A 22,070-nucleotide genomic window follows, 5' to 3' on the forward strand; every position below is an offset into this window, starting at 1 on the left:
ATTTAGTCCAGTTGCAAATAAAGTAATGGACTGTATTAATAAAATTAAGATATGACTATATATATATCCTTTTCTTAGTGTTAGGTAGAAAAAGTATCATACATTTCTCTTGTCTTGCACACATTGCGCTGCGGTTAAAACCCAATCTGGTGATAGAAGTACTCCACCACATGGTGCTACTGTTTGAAACTGTATCAACCAAGGAAACTGACCATCTTGAGCTCTTTTACCTTTTAATAGTATACTTTTATATTCTTTCAAATTTATAAAGATCAGAAAAAATGAAATGTAAAATGACATATTCATTAAAATGAAATAAAAAATATAATATGCATTTGAAATATATCTTATTTTTATGTAGCTATCTTCAAGTTAATACTATAATAACTTAAATTAAAAATCCATGATTTTTACTGAATGTAAAATTGTTTATTTAATTAAAAGTATAAGTATATTATGTATACGTTATATGTATATGTATATGTTAAGTATTATAAGTATATTAACATAATAATTATGGCAATCATAGGGCACTATTTATATTATTTATAGATCAGGTATAAAAAGATGATATTAAAATTTGTAATAGAAAAAACTGGCTTCAGAAAATATTATTACATAATATTATTCTACTTATATTTTCTAAATCACTTTATCTTTTTTATATGTTGCCATTAATTTTTCTATTATGAATTAAAAGTGTTTGATTCATAAATTATAGTAATAACAATAATATACGATAATGATAATAGTAATGATGATAATAATTTTTTGGAATAGTTTATAATTCTTCTTTCACATCATTTTCTTCATTTTCAACTTTTGCAACTTGCATCTTCTTTTTCTTTTTAACTTCACCACTAGTATCACCTTTTTCTTTCAGACAAGAATCATTATCATTCTTTAATACTCTTTCTGAACACAAATACCTAATAGGATGAAAATCATATTATTTAATGGAATTAAACTCAATAAATAAAACCTAAATATAAAATATAATTAATAATAATAAATTAGTACCTAGTTAATGGAACTTTTCCTTGATAATTATGATACCAGTCTTCAATATCAGACTCATGATTTTCAATTAAATTTTCACATTGTGATTTTAAAGTAGTAATTTCAACAGATGGTTTATCCCATAATTCATATGGGATTCCTAGATCAACTTTGACACCTTTATGCCTATGTAAATATAATATAATTATTTCTAATGGTACTTTAAGTTCAAACTCCTTGTTTTTAAATTATAACTTACGCAAGTCCATGAAGTGCTTTAAATGTTTGACTCATTCCCTTGGCAAATCGTGTACTATCTTTACGTTCCTTGTGAATATTATATTCCAATATACGTTCACACAGATTTTCCATACTTTCTACTAAACGTAATTCTCTAAACATAACAAAACCAATGTAAACTAGAATTTACGAACACATAGAATATTGCGTTTTTAAAAATATATTTTATATTTACGATTTTTTGTATTCCTTTTTCCTCTTGGGTGAAACATCATCAACAGAATATCCAATTTCAAGTACATCGTGCGTTTTACCAGTTTCATCTAACTTAGCTTCTAATTCGATAGCCACAACTTTGCAAACTATAACAAAACAATTATATGCATTGCTTTCTATGTACATTTATAAAAATTTATCAATGTACACTACACGTATGTATATATGTAGTTACCTTCGCATTTATTTGCATACTTAACACCTTGTTTCTCTTCCGGACCACCAATTACAAGATACGAAAATAATAAATGCGTCAAAAATATTTGCATTAGAATGTACATTATAACAATTATAAGTTCACAAAACTATGATAACCATTCAATCAGAGGAACTGTATGATTATGGAATGATTCGAATTATTGATTCACATCTATGGCACTTCTAGCTCACATTTACTCATATCTGTATTTCCTTTTATTAACATTATATCAAATATATCTAGAATTTTTATATGACGTACATGAAAGGACCGGGAATAATGATTACACTTATAATTATGGAAGCTTGGACATCGTAAACATTTTAAGATTATTATTCAATAGTTTCCTAAGGGCTTTTTCACATGAGTTGGTGCCCATGGAGCACTGAGGCATTCTATAAGATAAAGTGCGCAAAAAATTAAAGATCTCTAAGTATGGCAAAAATAACTTTTATTAAAAAAACAAGTGACTCAAAATGTTTATTATTTAATATATATAAAAATATTGATTTGAAAAATTTTTCTTTCTTTTTTGATGTCTCTATTCTTACAGAGATCTATAATATCTTTGAGATTTTCTTCCTAAATCTTCGTTCAATCATAAATCAAGTTTTATCAATCAAAAATTTTCTTACTTTCTCTAAATATCTACTATCCAGATCTATTATCTGAAGAATGATACAAATTTTCAAATAATGTTGTTTTTCAAGTCCTAACTTTCTCCTAGCTATATTAGCCGCATCAAATACTTGAACAATATATAGATATGTTTTGAGTTATGGATGTATTGAGTATTTTAAATTTTCTAATCTACATATCTATAATCATTAAACATAATGCCAACAAAGCCAAGTTCAACTTACATATGTTTGAGAGCAGTACCAACAGTATACACTTCTATATTACCAGATATTATATTTCGTCAAAAGAAAACAGTTTTGTTAGCAGTTAATTTCCGGCAACGAGTGTTTAATAAAATGGCGGTGAAAACAAACTAATGTTTTGTTGAATGTATACAAAAATTTGATTGATACGGAAAATTTAATTAATTTATTTGTAATATTATATATCATACATTAATAACAATAAAGAAATTGTGTCGAATATTCTCAGTATATCATAAAATAGGAAAACAGAATTTTTCATTGATTAAATTGATTTAATTTTTGAATTTTGTATATTTATAACTTATAAATTCTTCGTAACTTATTATTTATACAATATTTGCAGTATTTATACGATGACTGCAAAAATATATCAACCAGATCAAGAATTAGAGACGAAGGTTAAAAAAGGTTAGGATTCTGTATACTTATATCACCAAATACATTTAGATTATCATTAATCTCATTTTTTAACATTTCAGCAACTGAACGTATATCTGAAAACATGCATATAGTTGCAAATGAACCATCGCTTGCATTTTATAGACTTCAGGAACATGTAAGAAAGGCATTGCCTCCTATGGTGGATAAACGAGTAGAAGTGCTTACACTTCAACAGCAACTTTTAGGCAGGTGTTATGATGTAGAGTATGCTGTAAGTGCTATTAAGACAATGCATGGTGCTGGGAAGAGTTTTGAGAACACCTTAGAATTTATCAAGAACGCTATATTTTTCAAACAACAATTAAAGTATGAAGAACAGCGTAGGCACAAGAAAGATGGAAATAGAGATTCTGTATACAAAAGACTATCGGCACACATTCCTACCTTAGATCATTTACCAGATGAAATATCTGATGTTGTAAGAGAAACTGCCAATAGGGTAGAGTCTATGATGAATCATGCCAGATATTCTACCGAGGTTCAAAAAACAAATTGAACTTCACAACTGACAATTTAATGTATTAAAATATAATATTGTCAAGAGATATAAATGTGGATATTGTAAATAATAATTGATTTTAACTATAGACGAATAACTTGTTTATAGTTAAAAGGTTATGTAAAAAAAATGTATAATGGAAGTGAAATAAATTATTGTTCTTAATATTTCAATGTTTCTTTCTATATTCACATCCTAGTTCAATGTTACTAAAGCTGTTCGAGGTTTATGGAAATATATATATACAAAGATGTACATAAGGAAATATAATAAATTTTAACGATATTTACATACTTATATTTACATTTACTCTTTTCGAAAACTTCTGATGGAAACGCTTATTGAAATGACTTTCCTCTTCGCACTACTCTATTATTCGTTGACTCTACGCGGGAAAATAATTCTGCGCACTCAGATGCGCAGTACCGTTGTGACTTTCTGGCACTTTTCCATGTAGCAACTACTACGAATCTTTCCGATTGGTCATGATTCTTGAAAATTAAATAAAGTCGAATGAATTAAAATTCAAAGAAAGTTAAATAAATAATATTTTTCTTTAACCAGCAATAGAAATGTAAGAAATATTAGAGATGCAATACAATGTATAAATTTGTTTTTCTTTTTACAATAAAAATTAAATATAATTTAAATATCGACTGAAAGTATCGATAATTATCGATCAGTATCGAAGTATGTAATCTGGTTTGAAAGCTATTTAGAGACCGCCAAGTTCAGTAGATTCCTTACCGTTAAATACACGTGAAGAAATTATACTTGACTTTATAGAACCCTTAAAAATGTTTTTCTCGGTACTCTTTGTTTTATTTTGTGTAACATCGGATGCCTTAGTACACAGATTAAATGTTCCCAGAGTTTTATTACCAGTATTTAATGATTTTGCCGTAAATTTTACACTTGAAGTTACTGATGGTGCTTGTTATAAATGGTAACTACTATTTCTTTTACAACCTAGTTTTATTAATTTGTTATTTATTTAGTTGCAATTTTTAATATTAAAACTTAAATCTTTTCAATTTTTCATTCATATGTTTAATATTTTATTATTTGTTCAAGAGTAATTTTTTTCATGAATTTTTCACTCTCCCTCTCTCTCTCTATCTCTCTCTGATTGTACTATGATTTTCGATACGCCTTGTTATGGTTTTATATTTAAAATTAAAAATACATTTATCAATAGGTCAACATCACGATTAGATATTATTCAACTAATTCCTATAAATGAAAATGTTGAGAGAACTTGTTCTTCTGCTATATTGATTCAAACAATAACGAGAGAGTCCAACAGAAATACTGCAATAGTATTAGCAGAAGATGTTAATAATGGGCAATTTTTAAGATGTGATGTTATAGTAGATGTGATATTTTCGTTAAATCTTGTAACAACTACCAGAGAATTATATATAGAGGAAGCACCAGAAGCATTTGAAGTTAGAGCATACGATGAACAAGGTAAAGATATTTGATAAAACCTTTTATACTACATTATATAAAAGAGCATTTATATTTATCAATATTTAAGGTTTCCAGCATTGTATTAATAATATATATTGAGCATCTAAAGGGTCTTTTATATACAATACTGATCGTCTGAACATTCCTTTAAAGTTATTATTTTAAAGTTTGTAAGCTTTTAAAACATGCATAAATTTTGATTATAATATGATATGCTTTTATAGGAAATGAATTTACAACTCTTGCTGGTGTTGAATTTCTTTGGAGCATAGACAATGCTGATAAGCATATGTCAGATTCTAAAGCACCAAATGATATTTTAAGATTTATGACTTATCAAGAATCACATTATGAAACTCCACCAACAATTGCCGCATTAGATGTAATTGGTAAAAAAGGACATATCGTACTGCTAGAAGGAATAAAAACTGGCACAGCAAAGGTATCAATGTATTCTATACAGACAAATATTATTGCACTTTCAAGCGAAATAAAATATTTAATTATAAATAAAATATATAAAAGGAAGAAAATATTTTTCATTGCAGGTTTCTGTGAAATTAACTTATCCAGAATATAAACATGTTCCACCAATAGAAGTTGAATTAATTGTAATAGCCAATCTAATTATCATTCCATCAGACACAACAGTTATGGCATATGATAGTTTTAAATATAAAATAATGCAAGTAAGTATCACTATTATTATGCATGACATATTTTGCATATTAATGTTGATTGAATTATTAATATATTTATAGGCTCGTCAAGGTCGTTTGGAAGAAATAACTTTACCATCTAGCCAATACTACTTAGAAGCAGAAAATCCTAATATATTAGAAATTGATAACGATCGTGATTTTGCATATGCTAAATCTCTAGGACGTACCAAAATATTCTTACACGATAAAAATGTACGTGATGAATATCCCGTTATTTTACCATCTGCTACAGTTAATGTAAATGATGTAGCGTATATAATGCTTGCTGTTTTACCCAATAGAAATTGGGGTTTAGTACTTGGTCATACTCACGAAATTGTTGTTGAATTATATGATAATAAAGATCATAAATTTCACATTGGAGAAGGTGTTGAAGTATCAGTGAAATTAGATGAACACTACTTTGAACCAAAGATGATAACACAAAATGGCACTTATATTGTTGGTGTGCCTATCACATGTGGAACAATGACTGTTGAAGCTACCCTCAATGGTATAATCGATAAACATGGTAGAAAAGTGCTTATTGCTTCACGTCCTACTACAAGAGCTGAGCTTTTGATTCATACTCCAGTTACTATACAACCTAAGGTATTAGCAGTTCCATGGGATCCTAAGGCTAAATCAAGGTTGTCATTTATATTACTATTATTATGTGTAATACATCATTCTTTTTCGTTAATAATAATATTTTTATTAAATGTAATATATGAAAGTTTATTTTATTATTATAGGTATGACACTGTACTAAACGCAAGTGGTGGAGATGGATCATACGTATGGTCAAGCAAACATCCTTCTATAGCAACAATTTCCCAAAATGGAGGAATGAGAATTTTAACAGCAGGTGTAACAGAAATAAATGTTGCTATGACAAGAAATCAGTATAATAAAGACACAGCAAAAGTGTATGTATTACCTCCTTCCAAAGTAAAAGTAATTGAATATAACATGGAAGCTGCTGTAGGAGAACAGATTTATCTTCACATTGCATTATATGGAAGATTAATTAATGGAACAGACTCCAAAGAAATTCCTTTCAATGATTGTAGAGATATTAATTTTGAAACATACATTCCAGACGGTAATTTTATACAAAACAATAGTAATGTCATAGAACCTGTAGGAATTGCATGCGCTGTTATAGCAGTTACTAGCGTGGATATTGGAACATCCGAAGTAACGGTAGTATACAACGCTAATGGTCAATATTTGACTGACAACGTTACTGTATCGGCCTATGAACCTTTGATAGCATTACATCCACGTAGCAAGGAAACTTTATTAACAGTGGGTTCATTGAGGAAAATAGTTTTTAAAGGTGGACCCCATCCATGGTCTAACAAGCCTCAAAGTTATTCGCGAAAAATTCAAATATCTGAGGAAAAAATTGTTGATGTAACAGAACATGTAGATTCTTCAAATGGATTACACGATATATTCGTTATTGAAGTAATGTGTCGTGCACTTGGAGAGGTGGATGTAACTTATAAAATTTCAAATGTTCCTCTACTGCCAAACTGTAAAAGTACATATGCATTTGAAACAGTAAAAGTGATTTGTGGTAAACCTAGACATATTTATCTTCAACCTGAATTTAAGGATAAGAATTGTCCTATCAGCAATCTTAATGTAGAAAGGATAATGGCACACAGTGATAAAAATTTGAAGCTTATTACAATAATAAAAGATGAAGAAGGTAGAACATTCGATAATATTACGAGTTTACGAATTGAATGGAATTTAAAACCCTCGACTGTAGGTTCTGTAGAAATGCCTTCTAGTTCTATAGAGGAAACAATCACGGATATGAATGTTATTTTACCAAAAAGTTATTATCAAAATGTCATTTTTAAAAAACATTTTGGCACTCTTATATTAACAGCTACAGTTACGGGTTATCAAAAATATATATTGAGTAAATTAAAAATAATTCCCGAATGGCCGCCATTCGCAATTGAGACTGAAAGAAAAATCTATGAAACGCCTCTTATAGAAACTTCTATTGAAGTAGTTTTAGTCAATGATACCTCTGTTATCCCTGATAAATTAATGGTATTAAATGATCCTACTGCAAAATATTATTTGCAAGTGAATCAGGGTTCTGGATATTACGAATTTGTATTAAGTTCAGATGATATTGCAGAAGTTCGATATATAGAGTCAACAAAAGCAATTAGTCTCACTCCAAAAAAATCTGGAGTACTTCATTTATCATTGATAGATCTTTGTTTACCTTCAAAACCAGCTGAAGTTGTGATTGAAATACAACAACTTGCCATAATAGAGATAGAAACAGTGAATAAAATCGAAAAGGGAAAGTGCATAGTAGCTGCATTGAAACTTTATGACACGAATGGCCATGCTATAAAATTGCCATCTTTAAATGCTTTAGAATTTAGAGCAGAAATTGATAACGAATACATAGAAGTTAAACAGTTACCTGTTAGTGAACATGGCAATCCTCCTTATAATCAATTGTTGTATATGGTATATGGAATGGCAGAAGGTGAATCTCAATTAATTTTCGTCAGTAAAGGGACCGAAAAGGAGATACAGAGTGAATCAGCAACTATCCAAGTCTTTGTTCCTTTAAGAGTTTTTCCAAAAAATCTAACAATACTAGTAGGGACTGTTTATCAAGTACAAACAACAGGAGGTCCATCAAATGCAGAAATTGAATTCTCTACACAGGATAATGATATTCTGAATGTTGGCTATAACGGTATATTTGAAGGAAAATCAGTTGGACAAACAAAAATTATTGTTAGAGCCATTGGTCTTAATGCCAAAGGCAATAAAGTTATTTATTCTGAGGATCATGCTGATATACATGTATTGTATCTTGAAGGAGTTAAAATTGTTGTGCCAACAAGTAGAGTAAAAGTGGGTGCAATGTTTCCACTTTGGGCATTTGGTATCCCAGAACATTTAACTCCTCTTATTATAGGTTCTATGCAATTACCACTAACTTTCATGTGGTCATCTAGTGATTCTAATTTAATAACATTGCATAATATGTATGAAGGTACTGGAATTAACATTAGATACCAAAATGAGGTATCTTTGAGAGCTAAAGCAATTAGTCCTGGATTAGCAACTATTTATTTAAATGTTACAATGCCATCTAATGTGTTAGCTGGTTTTAAAGGCGATGTAACATATACTACATTTATAAAAGTTGAAATTTTTGAGGAATTGCGTTTAATACATTTGGGACTACCTTTGGATGCACCAGTGATATTAATGTCCCCAAATTCTGTCTTAAAATTAGAAACAAATCGTGACAAACATGGTTCAACTACTTATAAAGTATTGTCTACTGTACATGGAAATGATTCAGTGGATTTACAGGCTTTAACAGTTGCATCTAAAACCGTCACTATTGATAAAAATGGCATCATAAAAGCTGGTGAAAGTATTGGAAAAATAGTTATTTCTATTACAAATACTGAAGCCTATAATTTGAAACAATCAATAACTGTTATTGTTGAAGTAAGATTTATATTATATTATTAAGATGTGAATTTGATTGGAAGTTTAAAAAATTTATATCTTAATTATTTTATTTATAGGTCAAGCCTATTCATTATATGATGTTGTCTTTAAAATCAATTTTACGAATTCGGAGTGGAGAAGAATTAAATATGTTACCCAAGGGTATGGAATTGGATTATATTCTTGAATATTATGATAATATTGGAACAAAGTTTCATGCTGCTGAGGTTGATGCTAAAACTATATTAAATCGGGTTGATCTCGCATCATTTACTAAAGGTTCCGAAAATGTAGTTACTGCAAAATTTATTGAAAATGGAGACCTTGTTGTAAAAGCGTACAATGAAAGATATCCTAATGCAATGTTTGATTATGTACATATGATGATTGGTGATATAGTTTTCCCTACAAAGGTAATTTTACGTGTTTATTTTATATTAAATAAGAAATTTTCATATATGAATCATTTAAATCATTTAAATTTATAATGTATTATAGACTACACTAACAGTGGGCGATATAGTATGCTTTTCAATGCCACTGTTATCTTCTGATGGTGATCCAGGTTATTGGCAATCTTCTGCTCCTGAAATATTAACTGTAGATCCTATTACAGGAATAGGTCGAGCAAAAAATATCGGTTATGCAGTAGTAAAACATAGTCTTGCAACTCATATGCAAGGTGAAATAGAAGTTCACATCCAACCTATTGCAAAGGTACTACATTCATTGAATTATTTGGAATTATTAATCATTAATATTTTTTCGAAAATTGTACATGGTATTGTTTTGTACATACAGGTATCAATTGTTCCACTAAGAGGTCGAAATATTACTGGCACTGAAACTTTTAGTGTTCCTGTTGTACTTAAAAGCAAAGATGAACAAGTCAAAGAAAACAATATCCTATCTAGAGGCTTAGGTGGTTGTAGAACATTTAGTTTATTTAATTTAAATTCATTTCCCTATACCTGCAATATACAATTTGTTTCATCAACTTCATCTATCGGAATAAAAGACCTGTTTCTTGTCAAACCGCGATTTGATATTGCAACTGGTACGTTTAATTTGATCTTCTGTTGCGTATAACAAAATTTACTATTATTTAACTTTACATAGAAATTGTTTATTGTAGGATTTTATTATTGTGATGTAATCCCAATGGGTTCTCCAAACATAATTTCTAGTACACTAGAAAGTCGTATTCAAATAAGTGCACAAAGTAAAGACATTGAGGCTGTGCCTTTAGAAGTTACGTATCTTCCTCCTGTCTATGTTGATGCCAAAGAAATTATTTTTATTAATACCCATTCTCAAACCATTCCAACAGCAACACTTGAAATATATGGGTTGCAATCTGTATTAAATCATCTTACTGTAAGTTTATTATTCTATGGAAGTTGAAGTAAATTTTAAAATACGATTCATTTCATTTGTAATAAACTTCTATAGATTGATGTACCAGATGGAATGACTGTAAGTGCTCGACAATATATTTCAAAATCTACAATGCAATACAAACTGCGTTTGATGCATAATCAAGAAGAAATCCAAGGTCAAAAAGTTGTTATTGTAAATGACATTACAAAGCAAAATATATCCGTAAGTAGATAAAAAAAAACACTTATCAAATATCGTAATTTATTGTAAATAATAATTTAATTTTGTTTCTGTAGCTTTTTGTACGTGTAACAAAATATGAAAATTTCATACCATTATCTGGAATCCACTGGGTAGATTACATGTATTTTCATCGTTATACATTCGGAACATTTGCTGTTGTTGTAATTACTTTCTTCTACAGTGAGTCTCTTAGTATTTCATATTGATTTTAACTTATTGTATAAATATTTTCTTACAATTTTATCTTTATATTTTGTTTTACAGTATGGAAGAATAAAATAGCAAATGTTGATTTAAACATAAGGAATAGATCAGTTTTTGGTATGTATTTTATTTTAACATAATTTTTATTCATATTTGTAATAAATAACTGTTTAATCGCAATTCATCTTTTATAGCTGATAAGTGTCCACCACAATTAAAAAAAGTTAGTACTCCATGTTCATCTCCGTTAAATAGTACGACTATGTCAACTCCAAGAAGTCCAGTTACGCCAACAAGATTTACATTTTCTGCGTTTGATCCTGTATATGGTGATCCTCGTGGTCCTTATTCGGCAAGTAAACGAAATAGGTCCTTGAATATGACACAATAAAAATGAATAGTTTCAATTTAAAGATACGTTGTACAGTGTACTTATACTAATTAGATTTGTCTTTAAACAAACTATTTCAAGATAGTGCCTTATTGTCACAATTTATCATGTTTTATTTATATTTAAAAACTAATTATTTTTTATGTTTATGATCATGATATGGTTTTGTGTATTACTATTAGATGTGTGTATGTGTATAGAACAGTGTACATTTTGTAATTTACTGTCAAATAACTACGTATGCAGGCCAATGTACATAATGTAATATATAATTTGAAATATATTATTATATGTATATGTAGAATTTTTTAAGTAATTTAACTCCGATGTAATGGCATTTATGTGGCGCTATCTATGAGATAAAGAAGGAACATAAACTTTGAATGTATACGGATAAATGGCAGCACTCGTCTGTTCTTAGATAAGGAGCACATTTCTATGCAACAAGGATAGATAGAGAAATTATTAGTTCCACTTTTTACCACTGCGTGGTGAATAGTATTTCTATATCCACTAATAGATGAAATATTTTATTTCGAAAAAAGTTAATTAAATGGGTTAATTTGTAAATTTTTATGATTGATTCTTCCAAATTAGGCTCTCAGCTTTCTTCCAATATTACATTTAATCTACGAAATACATGAATAAAGATTTACAAATTTCATTTAATAGATAGATATTTGGTTGAATAATATTTCATTTCTCGCAAACTATGTTCGGTACTTGGATTAAAATTGTACCTGGAAATAGTTAAAAGCATCAATTTTTGATGTAGGATGTCAATTAATTGCGTGAAAATCTAAAATTTATTTTCTAATTTTGACATCGTCATTCAGTATCATTCTTTATCCCATCATGAAGATACCTCCTTTCATATTCTATGTTCCTGTTAACATTCCTCAATTTTCAGCCAAAAATTATATTCTCGATAGATAATGATCTCAATCCGATTACTAATTTTTATTGCTTTGGTTAATTTTTGATGTGATAGCTTCTTGAAATTATTAATAAAACATAATTTTCGCATATTATACGATAATCTAATACATATTATTATTTTATTATGATGTAGGATACAATCATAATTAAATACTATTTAAACTTATTAAAAAATTATCATGATGGACTATTTCTTTTCCACCTTCATATCATTCAAATATGAGAATGTTAGGAAAAATGTTCTTTCCTAAAATTGAGTTTATTATAGTTGATAAAAGGGTTGATTACAGCAAAATGAATTTTTCTTTTATCTTAACGATATATTTTCTTTGTTAAAGGATTTGAACAGATCTTTAGTATATACAAAAGTATTCATATACAAATAAAGCATATAAAATTAGAAAATAAAGTATGTGTAAATTGAATATTGAACTAAAATTTTATATATTCATGTATGATTCCAATTACAGTAATTATGCAAGATAACTTTCCTAGATTAAATAATATTGCACAGTATTCTATGTTAGAGATAAAAAGAAATTGAAAATTGTATGTAATGTTACTTACAGTAAAATGTTCATAATTTTTTAAATTTTCTCCTGTTTTCTCCCCCATTCTTTTGTTTAAAAACTGAAAAGAGTATTTTATAAAGTGTTTTGTACTATACTTTTTCATATTTACTCCAAAGATATACATACATATGTATAATGATATTGTTCTAATCAGTTTCTTATATTGCATATAAACAATATGTAACATGATCCATTAATCAGACTATTTTTCCTAAAACCATCAAAAATATCACATATCTCCAATTTTTGCACTGATTATGTTTCAAAATATATAAATATATGTTTATTTAGTTCACATTTATTTAATTTTATACATTCTAATATTTTTCTTATCTTTTATTAAAAATTTTAATGAAAAAGGATGTAATTGTATTAGATAACTCACAAATACATTAATATATAAGAAAATAGTGGAACATTTTATGGTTCTACTTTTGTAATATAAAAGTAAAGTATAACAATACTGTTACAGAAGTGTGTTTAATATAATAAAATAGTTCTAGTTCTGGTAAATTATCTCTGGAATCATGTCCATATATTGGAAAGTATTTTGAAAGAAATAATACTTGATATTCTCAATGGTTTTAGAAAAAAACAGTTTGTAGTACACTTTACTTGTTTCCGTTGTAACTAAACGTTAAGAAAACTCTTTGTTTATATATGATTACTCTATAGTTGCCTAAATGACAAATATTTAAAACAAAATTAATGGTTCAAGATTAGAATGTACATTTTCCACAATTGAATAAAATTCCCATGCAAACATAAAATATGGTGGAAAATCGGCTATTCACTGTAGAAGATAGGAGGTAACATTTGGTATAATTGAGAAAGAGATCATTAGCATAAAAACAAATTAAAAATACAAACTGAAATTTGTTTATTATACAAGATTTAAGAAAGAAATTCATCTTTTAGAATTAAGTACACTAAAAACTTATCATTTCTATAAACTTATATTATACATATATGAAATCTTATATAAAACAAAAATTTAATCTGTACTTTTGAAATGTATGTTTTATTTGTAAAAAATCATCTAATTTTTAGCATTTCCATAAATTACTCCGTATTATGTGTAAAACTTTTTCATTTTGATTATCTGCTCCACGTAATAGAATTCACCAGTAGGCAGAAAATAAAACATTTTTAATATATTTTCCAAGGAATATAATGAAATCTTTGTATATATGTATATATAAAAAATAATAAAATAATTTTACTTCAAAAATTCCATTGTTTCATTAGAGAATAACAATTAGTTATAATAAAATTTATTGATGTAAAAAGAAATGTAAATGTCACTCTGTAAAAATGTTTCTCACATGAGTTTAAAATTGAATTGAATTTTGATTTAAGTAACTAAAATACTAACATTTTTAGCAACATCTTATAATGAAACTACAGTTTTAACTATTTGTAAATTAAATCTGTAATTTTGAACACTTATTTGAACTTTGTTTAGTGATTACAATAATTTGTACCATTTTAAATCTGTAATTGGATTATTCCAACTCAATATAATTGTTTCATTTATATAGATATATTATATAGATTTCATAAATTTGTTGTGTTTGTAAAGAAATAGAAACGTTTTTGCGTTTCACGTCTAATTAAAACTGATTGTTCCATTGAAGAAAGTCATTACGATACAATATCGAGAATCTGTACAGTTTCTAATAGTGATATTTTGTAACAAGTTGTTTAAAGATAGTTACATCATATCGTCAGCATATTCTTATACTAGACATGTGCTTTGTTTTCTTCAACAATCTCATAGATGTAACACAACTATTAAGTTCATAAACTTTTTAATTTTGTAATTAATCGACAGAAATTTTCACAGCTTTTGTATAACTCTCTATTTAAATAATTACAAAACAATATTTTGTTATGTTAGTAAAATATTGCTCACAATCAGTCAAATTTACTGACTCTTATTAGATTATTATCACAAACGTTACATTATGAAATTGTTGGATAATGATCCCTATTACCATTTTGTACAATAAGAGCTTTATCGCTTCAAACAAAACGTAAATTTATCAAGCTTTGTTTTCTGTAGAGATATTAAAACGATTAAGAAACATAAATCCAATGATTGTAATATTTAGTATGTGATGAAATCATGTTATAACTTATGCATGTTTTATACATTATCTTAAAACAAAAATATTCTTAGAGCCTGAAACATTCGTTTCATTTATTAATTTTACATAAACTTTTGGTTTCACTTCAGTCTTATTGATAAAAATACGATACATGTAGAAAGTATACTATCGAGACAGAAACAATTTGTTTGATTAACTCTTTATTTTTGTTTTTCTTTTTTTTTATTAGTGACTGCACAAGCAGTCCTTCATAACGAGGTTTTGATGTCAATATATACTTTAAAAATCTGTTTTTTTTTTTAATCACTGAAAACATGGAAGCTGCAAGCATTCCATTGAAGTGAATATTGTGTTCGAGAATATGTTTCAAAGAGATTTTGCCTTTCTGTTCTTTTGTATTTTAAATATTCACAATAAACACAGCTGCTTTATATATATATATATATATATATAAAAGAAAAAGAAAAGGAAAATAGAACAGAAATTACAAGATTATTGTACTTAAATCTAGAACAATTGGAATTGGTATTTTGTAATACATAACAGAATCTATAAATAACATAAGAGAAATATTTTACAAAATCTTATATAAAAAACATGATTAAATCGCGACAATATAAACATTATCAAGGAATAAATTTTCTACATCAGGAAAATATACAACCGCTCTTAGTACAAAGTAATTATCTTGTGAAAATGAACTGTAAGCTACACAAAGCTAATGAAAGAACATACAAAAATGACTTCATCTCTAGAAAGGCAAAGTCTTATAAAACGTACGTATTACTTATATAATGCTCATCGATCGGCGGTAGCGTTTTCTAGTATTAGTTATAACAACAGGAACCGACACAGGGGCGGGAGGAGTTACGGGTGTAACAGGAGTCATCGGTGTAAGAGGAGTTAAAGGAGTTTCAGCCATTTGGGCTGAAGAGGGGGGCCTGAGCTACCAAATGTAGTTTTCGGTTTGAGGGGCTCGCATTACTCCCACACCTCCACCGAGTCTTCTGTAATTCATACAACCACATAGTTTCCATTGATTTTGTTCTGAATCGTACACTTCGATTGTTTTTAAATAGGCAGTTCCATCAAATCCACCCACTGCATATAATAAACCATTCACTACTGCTAAACCCACCTGAAAATATAATAAGTGAATGAATTCTTTTGTTAGTAAGAAACGTATGATTTTTTAATTTATCTGCATCCAATATTATGAAATTTAAGTGAAGTATTTTTAGTGAAACAGGTTTTTACAAGAAATCAGGTTAATGACTATTTTAAACAATAAATAGTAAAAGTTAAGGCAACTTACTCCGCTTCTTCTTGATGTCATAGCGACTATTGGACTCCAAGAATTTGTGTGAGGATTATACCGTTCTGCACTTGAGAGTTCCATGCAGTCATCTCGTCCTCCAACGGCATAAATTAAATTATTAAATACCGCACAGCCTAGATGCTTACGTCTTGTAGACATAGGTGATACTTGAGACCATTTGTTTTGTCTCGGATCATATCTTTCTACTGTATTTAAAGGCGACTGGCCATCAGATCCGCCGATGGCATATAAATAACCACCTAGCACAGCAACAGCTACTCCAAGTCTTCTAGTGGTCATTGGTGATACTTTGGACCATTTATTTTCTTTAGGATCATACCTGTATATAATAAATCCTTTGTTTCATTTTGAATCCTTTAAAAATTATATTAATTTGTATATTTCATATTGATACATGAAAGTAGATAAAATGAGTAAAAGCTTACAAATAATGTTCTATCATATCATACAGTTATCATGTCATGTTATTTCTCACTTTGTTATTGTGTTTTATAAAGTAAAGAATGGAAGAGATAGCGCTCTAACAATAAAACGTGAATAACATGCATGATAAGTAGGCAAAGTTTATTTATACTTGTGATGTATAATTAGTGAAGAGACTCTGAATGAATAAAATTTGATTTTAACTATATGGCAATAAAATATTTATAAATAGGACAATTTACCTCTCAACATGATTTAAACATTGGACGCCATCCTGCCCACCTACCGCGTAAAGAAAACCATCCAATACCGCAACACCTACGCTAGTTCGACACGATGTGGTAGGTGCAACATCACAGGACCATTGATTCGTTTGTGGATCATATCGTTCGATGCTGTTTAAATAGCTTTGTCCGTCGTGACCACCCACTGCGTACAACAAATCGTTCAGTACAGCTACTCCGACACCACATCTTCGTTTACTCATGGGCGCCACCATTTTCCAATCCGCAGTGTTAGGATCAAATCTTTCCACGCTAGCGATTGCATCGCCAGAACACCAACCTCCGACAGCGAATAGAACTTCACCGCGTCTGGTTGGTTTTCTAGGTCGTGTTCTAGGTCCTTGCATCAGTGGCCTTTCTTGAGGAAGCAGCAAGTAATTTTTCGCTTCGTCTACCAAGTCTCTGCATGCGTCATCGGACCGAACTAAAAGGTCAGAACCTACGGTTCCAACTAAAAATTTTGGGCTAAGGAGGGGTAGTCGTACATGTTGAAGAACTTGCGCTAAATGTTGCCTTCTGTCAGTAACATTATATTTGACCCAGTTCATAACTGCACTAAATACCTGTTCTTCTGTTCGAACATTTAACTCATCCGAAGAAATAATATCTACTAATTGGCCAACAGGCAATAAAAGAAATTCTTCGCTTTCCATTACCTAGTTAGGAACAAAAATATATACAATTATTATAAATCTAATTATTAGATACATCTTGGAGAATGAAGAATACATACTTCTTGAAAATTGTGCTGCGTAAACTTGTCCGCGATTCGTAAAAGTTCACGACAAGAATGAGTATCAGCAAACGCTCGTATACCTAGACAATTAGACGGATCTAACTGGCGTTTGAGAAACTCGCAACATATATCTTGAATCTCTGCTAGCTGGAGAAGGCACGCTGCTGGAAGGAGAGTTTGAACGTTCGCTTCCTCGACGATGATGTGAGAAGTGTAACAGAAGTCTATCAATAGTTCCATCGCCATTTCATCTATGTCACGTATTGTGACCTCAGTTTGTCGAGATTCCGCCAGCTCCCCAGTAAACATCGCTCTACAAACAGTACAGTTTTCACGATTTAGTCAATTTAAATTTTGAAGGTTCCAATGTTTAATTACGATTATAGTATCTTACCGGAAGTACGGACTACACGCCGATAAAATAACACGATGAGCGAATATCTTTCTAGAGCCGACATTGAGAACAACATCGCACAATTCTCGATGACGACGAAGAACATTGAGTTCGGTGAGTGTAGCACGAGGATGTTTCTCTGAAGTATGACTGAGGCGGGCTGGAGAAGGTGCGCGTTCTACGACCATTTCACCCATCCTCTGTGAGGATGGGGCGCCCGCGGTCGCTCTCCCCGAGGCGCCCCTAGACCCCCCTAGCTGGAGGCGCAGCGGGGGTGACGCCCAACCCCACACCGAGTCTATCTGCAACACCATTCACCAACAACCACGGCTCTCGAACGTGCCCGCACCAGGCCCTCTGATCTTCTCAAATCCCTAAAATTAAAACATTCTTATCTGATTAAACGATTTAACTAATCTTTAATATCCAAATAATTTGACTTTACATAATTACATTTGATACATTGAAGAATTTTAGGAGCTATCGTGTGACTAAAATTTGATTTTCCTATGTAAACCAAAGATTGAAGAAGTGTTTGTAAATTAGTCATTATGGCTTCTCAACTATGATCATGCTACAAACAAGTTTCTTTTATAGTTATACGTAGTATCTGTTTCCATATAAATTTGACAGAATTTAATAAATTCAAATTTTACTTTTGAATTATATAACAAGTTGAAAAAGCTTAGAATGAGTAGAAAAATCAATACAATTGTGTGGTGACTTAATGATTCATTGATACAAATATTCTACCTAAAAAGATAACAACTGGAAAGAAAACTCCTATATTGTAAAAAGATACGTATATAGATATAAGATCAATTAATAAAGATTCCAAATCGATACAGATTATTTGTAGATAATGCAATGCTTTTATAGTAATCATAATAATTGCATGACTGTTTGTAAATAACAACATAACCCCGGTAATAACATATAGTAACAACTAATAATGAAATTAATGTTTAAAATAATATCCACAAACATTAAAAGTCATTTTATGAGAAAGAAACATAAATTTTTCAAAATCATAGTACGATTAACTTATCTTTAACTTAACAGCAAATTATACATACATTTAAGTTTTGTGATATATATAATAAAATCTCTTTGTTAAACTTTCTTGTTTTCTTTGTGTTAAGCACATGAGTAAACACATAGTTCTTTTATCTAATCTCTTTATCTGTCTAAACTTTGAATGAAGCTATGTTACTCAGTATTATAGATAAAAGATCTAATCACCAAAATAAACGATTCTGTATACGCATAACATAACATAAAGTTGGAAATTTTACTTGAAATATATAAAAAATAATCATTATATACGAAACGTATTCTAAAAATAATCAAATCTTCAATACAATTTTAACTTTCAAAATAACATGGATAATATTGACATAGATCTAATGCAACACATTCTAACATAAAAATATATCTTTTTAATTTATACACTGAGACACTACTGCCATTATGAAAAAGAGATTTTCGTTTCGTTGAGATTAAATTAACTGAATTTTTCTACGTCGGAAATAAATCATTGTTAATACAGTTTTACAATACAATTTACAAAGAATCGAAAATGTAGCAAAAGTATTAATTACGCGAATATATTTTTGCATATTGAATAAACGATACGAGTTTTATGTGATATTTTCACCTTTTATACATTTATCTTAACGACGGATCGTGTAAAAGTGTTTTCATGGAATTGGACAGCTCGTAGGCGTGAGAAAGTGATAGTAGAAACATCGTTGACACTCACTGTATGATGGATATGAAGAGTTTTGACGTACGATTAAGAAACTTGATCGAATTTCTGTATAGTTTGGGTAGTTTCCCAGCTAATAAGCGATAAACAAAAATTTGATCACCGTTCCAGCTTCGTTTTTTTACGATACTGTTAAAACAATAGCATGATGTTAGATGTCGAATCAGCGTCGCGCTTCAGAACCGATACACCAGTTAAAAATCCGATTCACCAAATTTCCATGGATGATATCACAAGGGTACTTTCATTTTGATATCTTTGCTTGTGATGCATAATGCACCAAATAGCGATTCCTTCGTTTCTGAACCGAATCCCCAGGGTTACGCTCGCGTTGTGCCAATTGTGTCACTCTACCTTTGCTTTCCGTCCAAGACCAATAGATAGAAGCACTGTATTGTTAGAACTGTCCGAATCGTTGTAACCGTGTCTACGCTTTCTCTTTTCAACAACAGATGGCACAACTACAGTCATTTTTATTTAAATTTCTTTCCCGCGTATAGCTCTCAAGCAAAATTTAATAATGAAAAAAGATTTGATGAAAAAAATGTTTATATCCTGTCGAAAAATTCAACATCTAACAAGAGGTTAATTAACCTATTACATATTCAATAAGATTCTAGTTTGAAATTTAAAATCACTTACCTGGTGAGTTACAGAAATTACAGAATCAACAGGATCAAAAGATAAAAAAAGCCGAGTCGATAATATTAATAGAGGATGTTATCGAAGACGTTTAAATTTAAAAGAATGAAATGTCGATTGGTTCATTGAGACGAAGCAAAAGCAAAATGATCGTCACAGATTAATAAATCGAAAGTTTTATTTCTGTCATGTTGAAATCGATTATTAACAATTAATGATGACGTATAGCCATAAATCCATCTTTGTCTCGTAACGTAGTCAAAGTTGGTTTCCTGAGACATCCTGTATGTCATTAAACATACAGTTAAGAGATTACACGGCGAACAAGGTCCACGATGTTCTCTTCGAATCTCGAAACGCGCAATCACTGTTTTCGTGTTCGCATCTGGTAAACAATGTTCGAACACCGTATCTTGGTTGCGAATCGTGAAAGCTGGCCGTGTTTCGCGGGCATCGTATCGGTTGTATCAAGCCGCTGCTTAATAAAATAGCACGGCGATCGATGCGCTTGGAGCGAAAGCGGAAAGAGCCGGTCGCGTGTCTATGGATATTCCGCTTCCGAGAACATCGGCTCTCATTCTCTGCCGCAAGATTATTCAATCATCACGAACGGGACAAATGGGGCCGTATATACCGCCGTTACACCGTGTGGATCACCTTATTAAGATTACAAGGGCTGGTTGCCTGTGAGTCGGCTAAAATCTAGGTCAACCGTAATAAGACGTAACCGATTTTTATTGGCACCTGCCATCCGAACTCACGACGATCCGCTTAATCGTTTTATCGTATCGCGCGCCTGCTATTTCTGCAGCTTGCACACAGTCACGCTGCGTTCACGGAAGTTCTGCCTGTTTTATTGCGCCAGACGAGTTGTTCCCGTTTCAGGGAAAACCGTATTGCCAGTTTAATTATTCGAATTATTGATGAAGGGATATATCGAACGGACTTCTGCTTGTGATTTAGTTCTCGGTTTGATACCGAATACCGCGTTACACATTGCGCATGTATTTCAAAAATGAGCAAATATTTGGAAGCTTACGAAAAAATTATTTAATTATTTAATTAATTATTAAGAGAGAAGTCGACATCAGAAGGGTAGATAAAAATATTTGAGTATTTGATAGGTTGGTAATAACTGAGATATCGTATAATAAATATATTAGTTACAACGAAAGATTCTACTTGCTCAAGGTTTACTTGCTTAACTGTGGAACAGGTGTCGCTTGAATATACGTAATTATAATTTCCATCGCGGCAGTTGCTACGTTTCTTTAAGATACTTTCGATCAGTTGATAAAAGGAGATATAAATTAAAATTTTACCGGTTTTCTGCACGTAATATATTTCTAATTATCGAATATCGTGCTTTTTACGTCAACAATTTTGTACTCCCGCTTTTTCCAAAAAAGT

The 22,070-nt window shown here is 30.0% G+C and overlaps 4 protein-coding genes across 6 annotated transcripts; 2 read left to right on the forward strand and 2 right to left on the reverse strand.

The window, feature by feature from the left end:
- Positions 1-609: 609 nt before the first annotated feature.
- Positions 610-2,102, reverse strand: LOC100651816 (protein canopy 4). The gene is made up of 5 exons (XM_003400446.4): positions 1,691-2,102; positions 1,475-1,601; positions 1,259-1,393; positions 1,021-1,185; positions 610-929 (listed from the first exon to the last, which is right to left on the reverse strand). The coding sequence occupies exons 1-5, from the start codon at positions 1,794-1,796 to the stop codon at positions 782-784; spliced, it is 681 nt and encodes a 226-aa protein (XP_003400494.3). The 5' UTR covers positions 1,797-2,102; the 3' UTR covers positions 610-781.
- Positions 2,103-2,616: 514 nt separating this feature from the next.
- Positions 2,617-3,708, forward strand: LOC100651933 (BLOC-1-related complex subunit 8 homolog). Its single transcript, XM_003400447.4, has 2 exons — positions 2,617-3,009; positions 3,081-3,708. The coding sequence occupies exons 1-2, from the start codon at positions 2,955-2,957 to the stop codon at positions 3,536-3,538; spliced, it is 513 nt and encodes a 170-aa protein (XP_003400495.1). The 5' UTR covers positions 2,617-2,954; the 3' UTR covers positions 3,539-3,708.
- Positions 3,709-4,257: 549 nt separating this feature from the next.
- On the forward strand, positions 4,258-11,753 carry LOC100652053 (nuclear pore membrane glycoprotein 210). The gene is made up of 14 exons (XM_003400448.4): positions 4,258-4,487; positions 4,740-5,011; positions 5,239-5,456; positions 5,563-5,703; positions 5,776-6,365; positions 6,471-9,231; positions 9,312-9,647; positions 9,733-9,951; positions 10,036-10,291; positions 10,370-10,611; positions 10,687-10,836; positions 10,911-11,037; positions 11,122-11,178; positions 11,256-11,753. Exons 1-14 carry the CDS (start codon positions 4,339-4,341, stop codon positions 11,450-11,452), a joined length of 5,715 nt encoding a protein of 1,904 aa, XP_003400496.3. The 5' UTR covers positions 4,258-4,338; the 3' UTR covers positions 11,453-11,753.
- A 2,073-nt stretch (positions 11,754-13,826) lies between these two features.
- On the reverse strand, positions 13,827-20,395 carry LOC100652172 (kelch-like protein diablo). Of its 3 annotated transcripts, XM_012315980.3 has the most exons (7): positions 20,013-20,395; positions 18,704-18,757; positions 18,251-18,624; positions 17,854-18,169; positions 17,079-17,776; positions 16,390-16,732; positions 13,827-16,212 (listed from the first exon to the last, which is right to left on the reverse strand). In XM_012315980.3, the coding sequence occupies exons 3-7, from the start codon at positions 18,562-18,564 to the stop codon at positions 16,021-16,023; spliced, it is 1,863 nt and encodes a 620-aa protein (XP_012171370.1). In that variant the 5' UTR covers positions 18,565-18,624; positions 18,704-18,757; positions 20,013-20,395; the 3' UTR covers positions 13,827-16,020. The 3 variants fall into 3 exon arrangements, with proteins under 3 accessions (XP_012171370.1, XP_003400497.1, XP_012171372.1); XM_003400449.4 differs by lacking the exon at positions 18,704-18,757; XM_012315982.3 differs by lacking the exons at positions 18,704-18,757; positions 20,013-20,395 and adding an exon at positions 19,908-19,925.
- Positions 20,396-22,070: the final 1,675 nt, after the last annotated feature.

The sequence above is a fragment of the Bombus terrestris genome, chromosome 14, assembly GCF_910591885.1.
Source record: "Bombus terrestris chromosome 14, iyBomTerr1.2, whole genome shotgun sequence".
Classification (NCBI taxonomy): domain Eukaryota; kingdom Metazoa; phylum Arthropoda; class Insecta; order Hymenoptera; family Apidae; genus Bombus; species Bombus terrestris.

Bases quoted from the DNA above. Each gene is read 5' to 3' on its own strand.
- LOC100652053 (XM_003400448.4), top strand. From the start codon at position 4,339: ATGTTTTTCTCGGTACTCTTTGTTTTATTTTGTGTAACATCGGATGCC. The intron at 5,012-5,238 runs GTAAAGATATTT...ATGCTTTTATAG, and splicing joins TAGAGCATACGATGAACAAG to GAAATGAATTTACAACTCTT. The intron at 5,457-5,562 runs GTATCAATGTAT...TTTTCATTGCAG, and splicing joins TAAAAACTGGCACAGCAAAG to GTTTCTGTGAAATTAACTTA.
- LOC100651816 (XM_003400446.4), bottom strand. From the start codon at position 1,796: ATGTACATTCTAATGCAAATATTTTTGACGCATTTATTATTTTCGTAT. The intron at 1,186-1,258 runs GTAAGTTATAAT...ATATTTACATAG, and splicing joins AAAGCACTTCATGGACTTGC to GCATAAAGGTGTCAAAGTTG. The intron at 930-1,020 runs GTACTAATTTAT...TCATCCTATTAG, and splicing joins GGAAAAGTTCCATTAACTAG to GTATTTGTGTTCAGAAAGAG.
- LOC100652172 (XM_003400449.4), bottom strand. From the start codon at position 18,564: ATGGTGTTGCAGATAGACTCGGTGTGGGGTTGGGCGTCACCCCCGCTG. The intron at 18,170-18,250 runs GTAAGATACTAT...TACTGTTTGTAG, and splicing joins GCGTGTAGTCCGTACTTCCG to AGCGATGTTTACTGGGGAGC. The intron at 16,733-17,078 runs GTAAATTGTCCT...TATTATATACAG, and splicing joins TGTTTAAATCATGTTGAGAG to GTATGATCCTAAAGAAAATA.
- LOC100651933 (XM_003400447.4), top strand. From the start codon at position 2,955: ATGACTGCAAAAATATATCAACCAGATCAAGAATTAGAGACGAAGGTT. The intron at 3,010-3,080 runs GTTAGGATTCTG...TTAACATTTCAG, and splicing joins AGAGACGAAGGTTAAAAAAG to CAACTGAACGTATATCTGAA.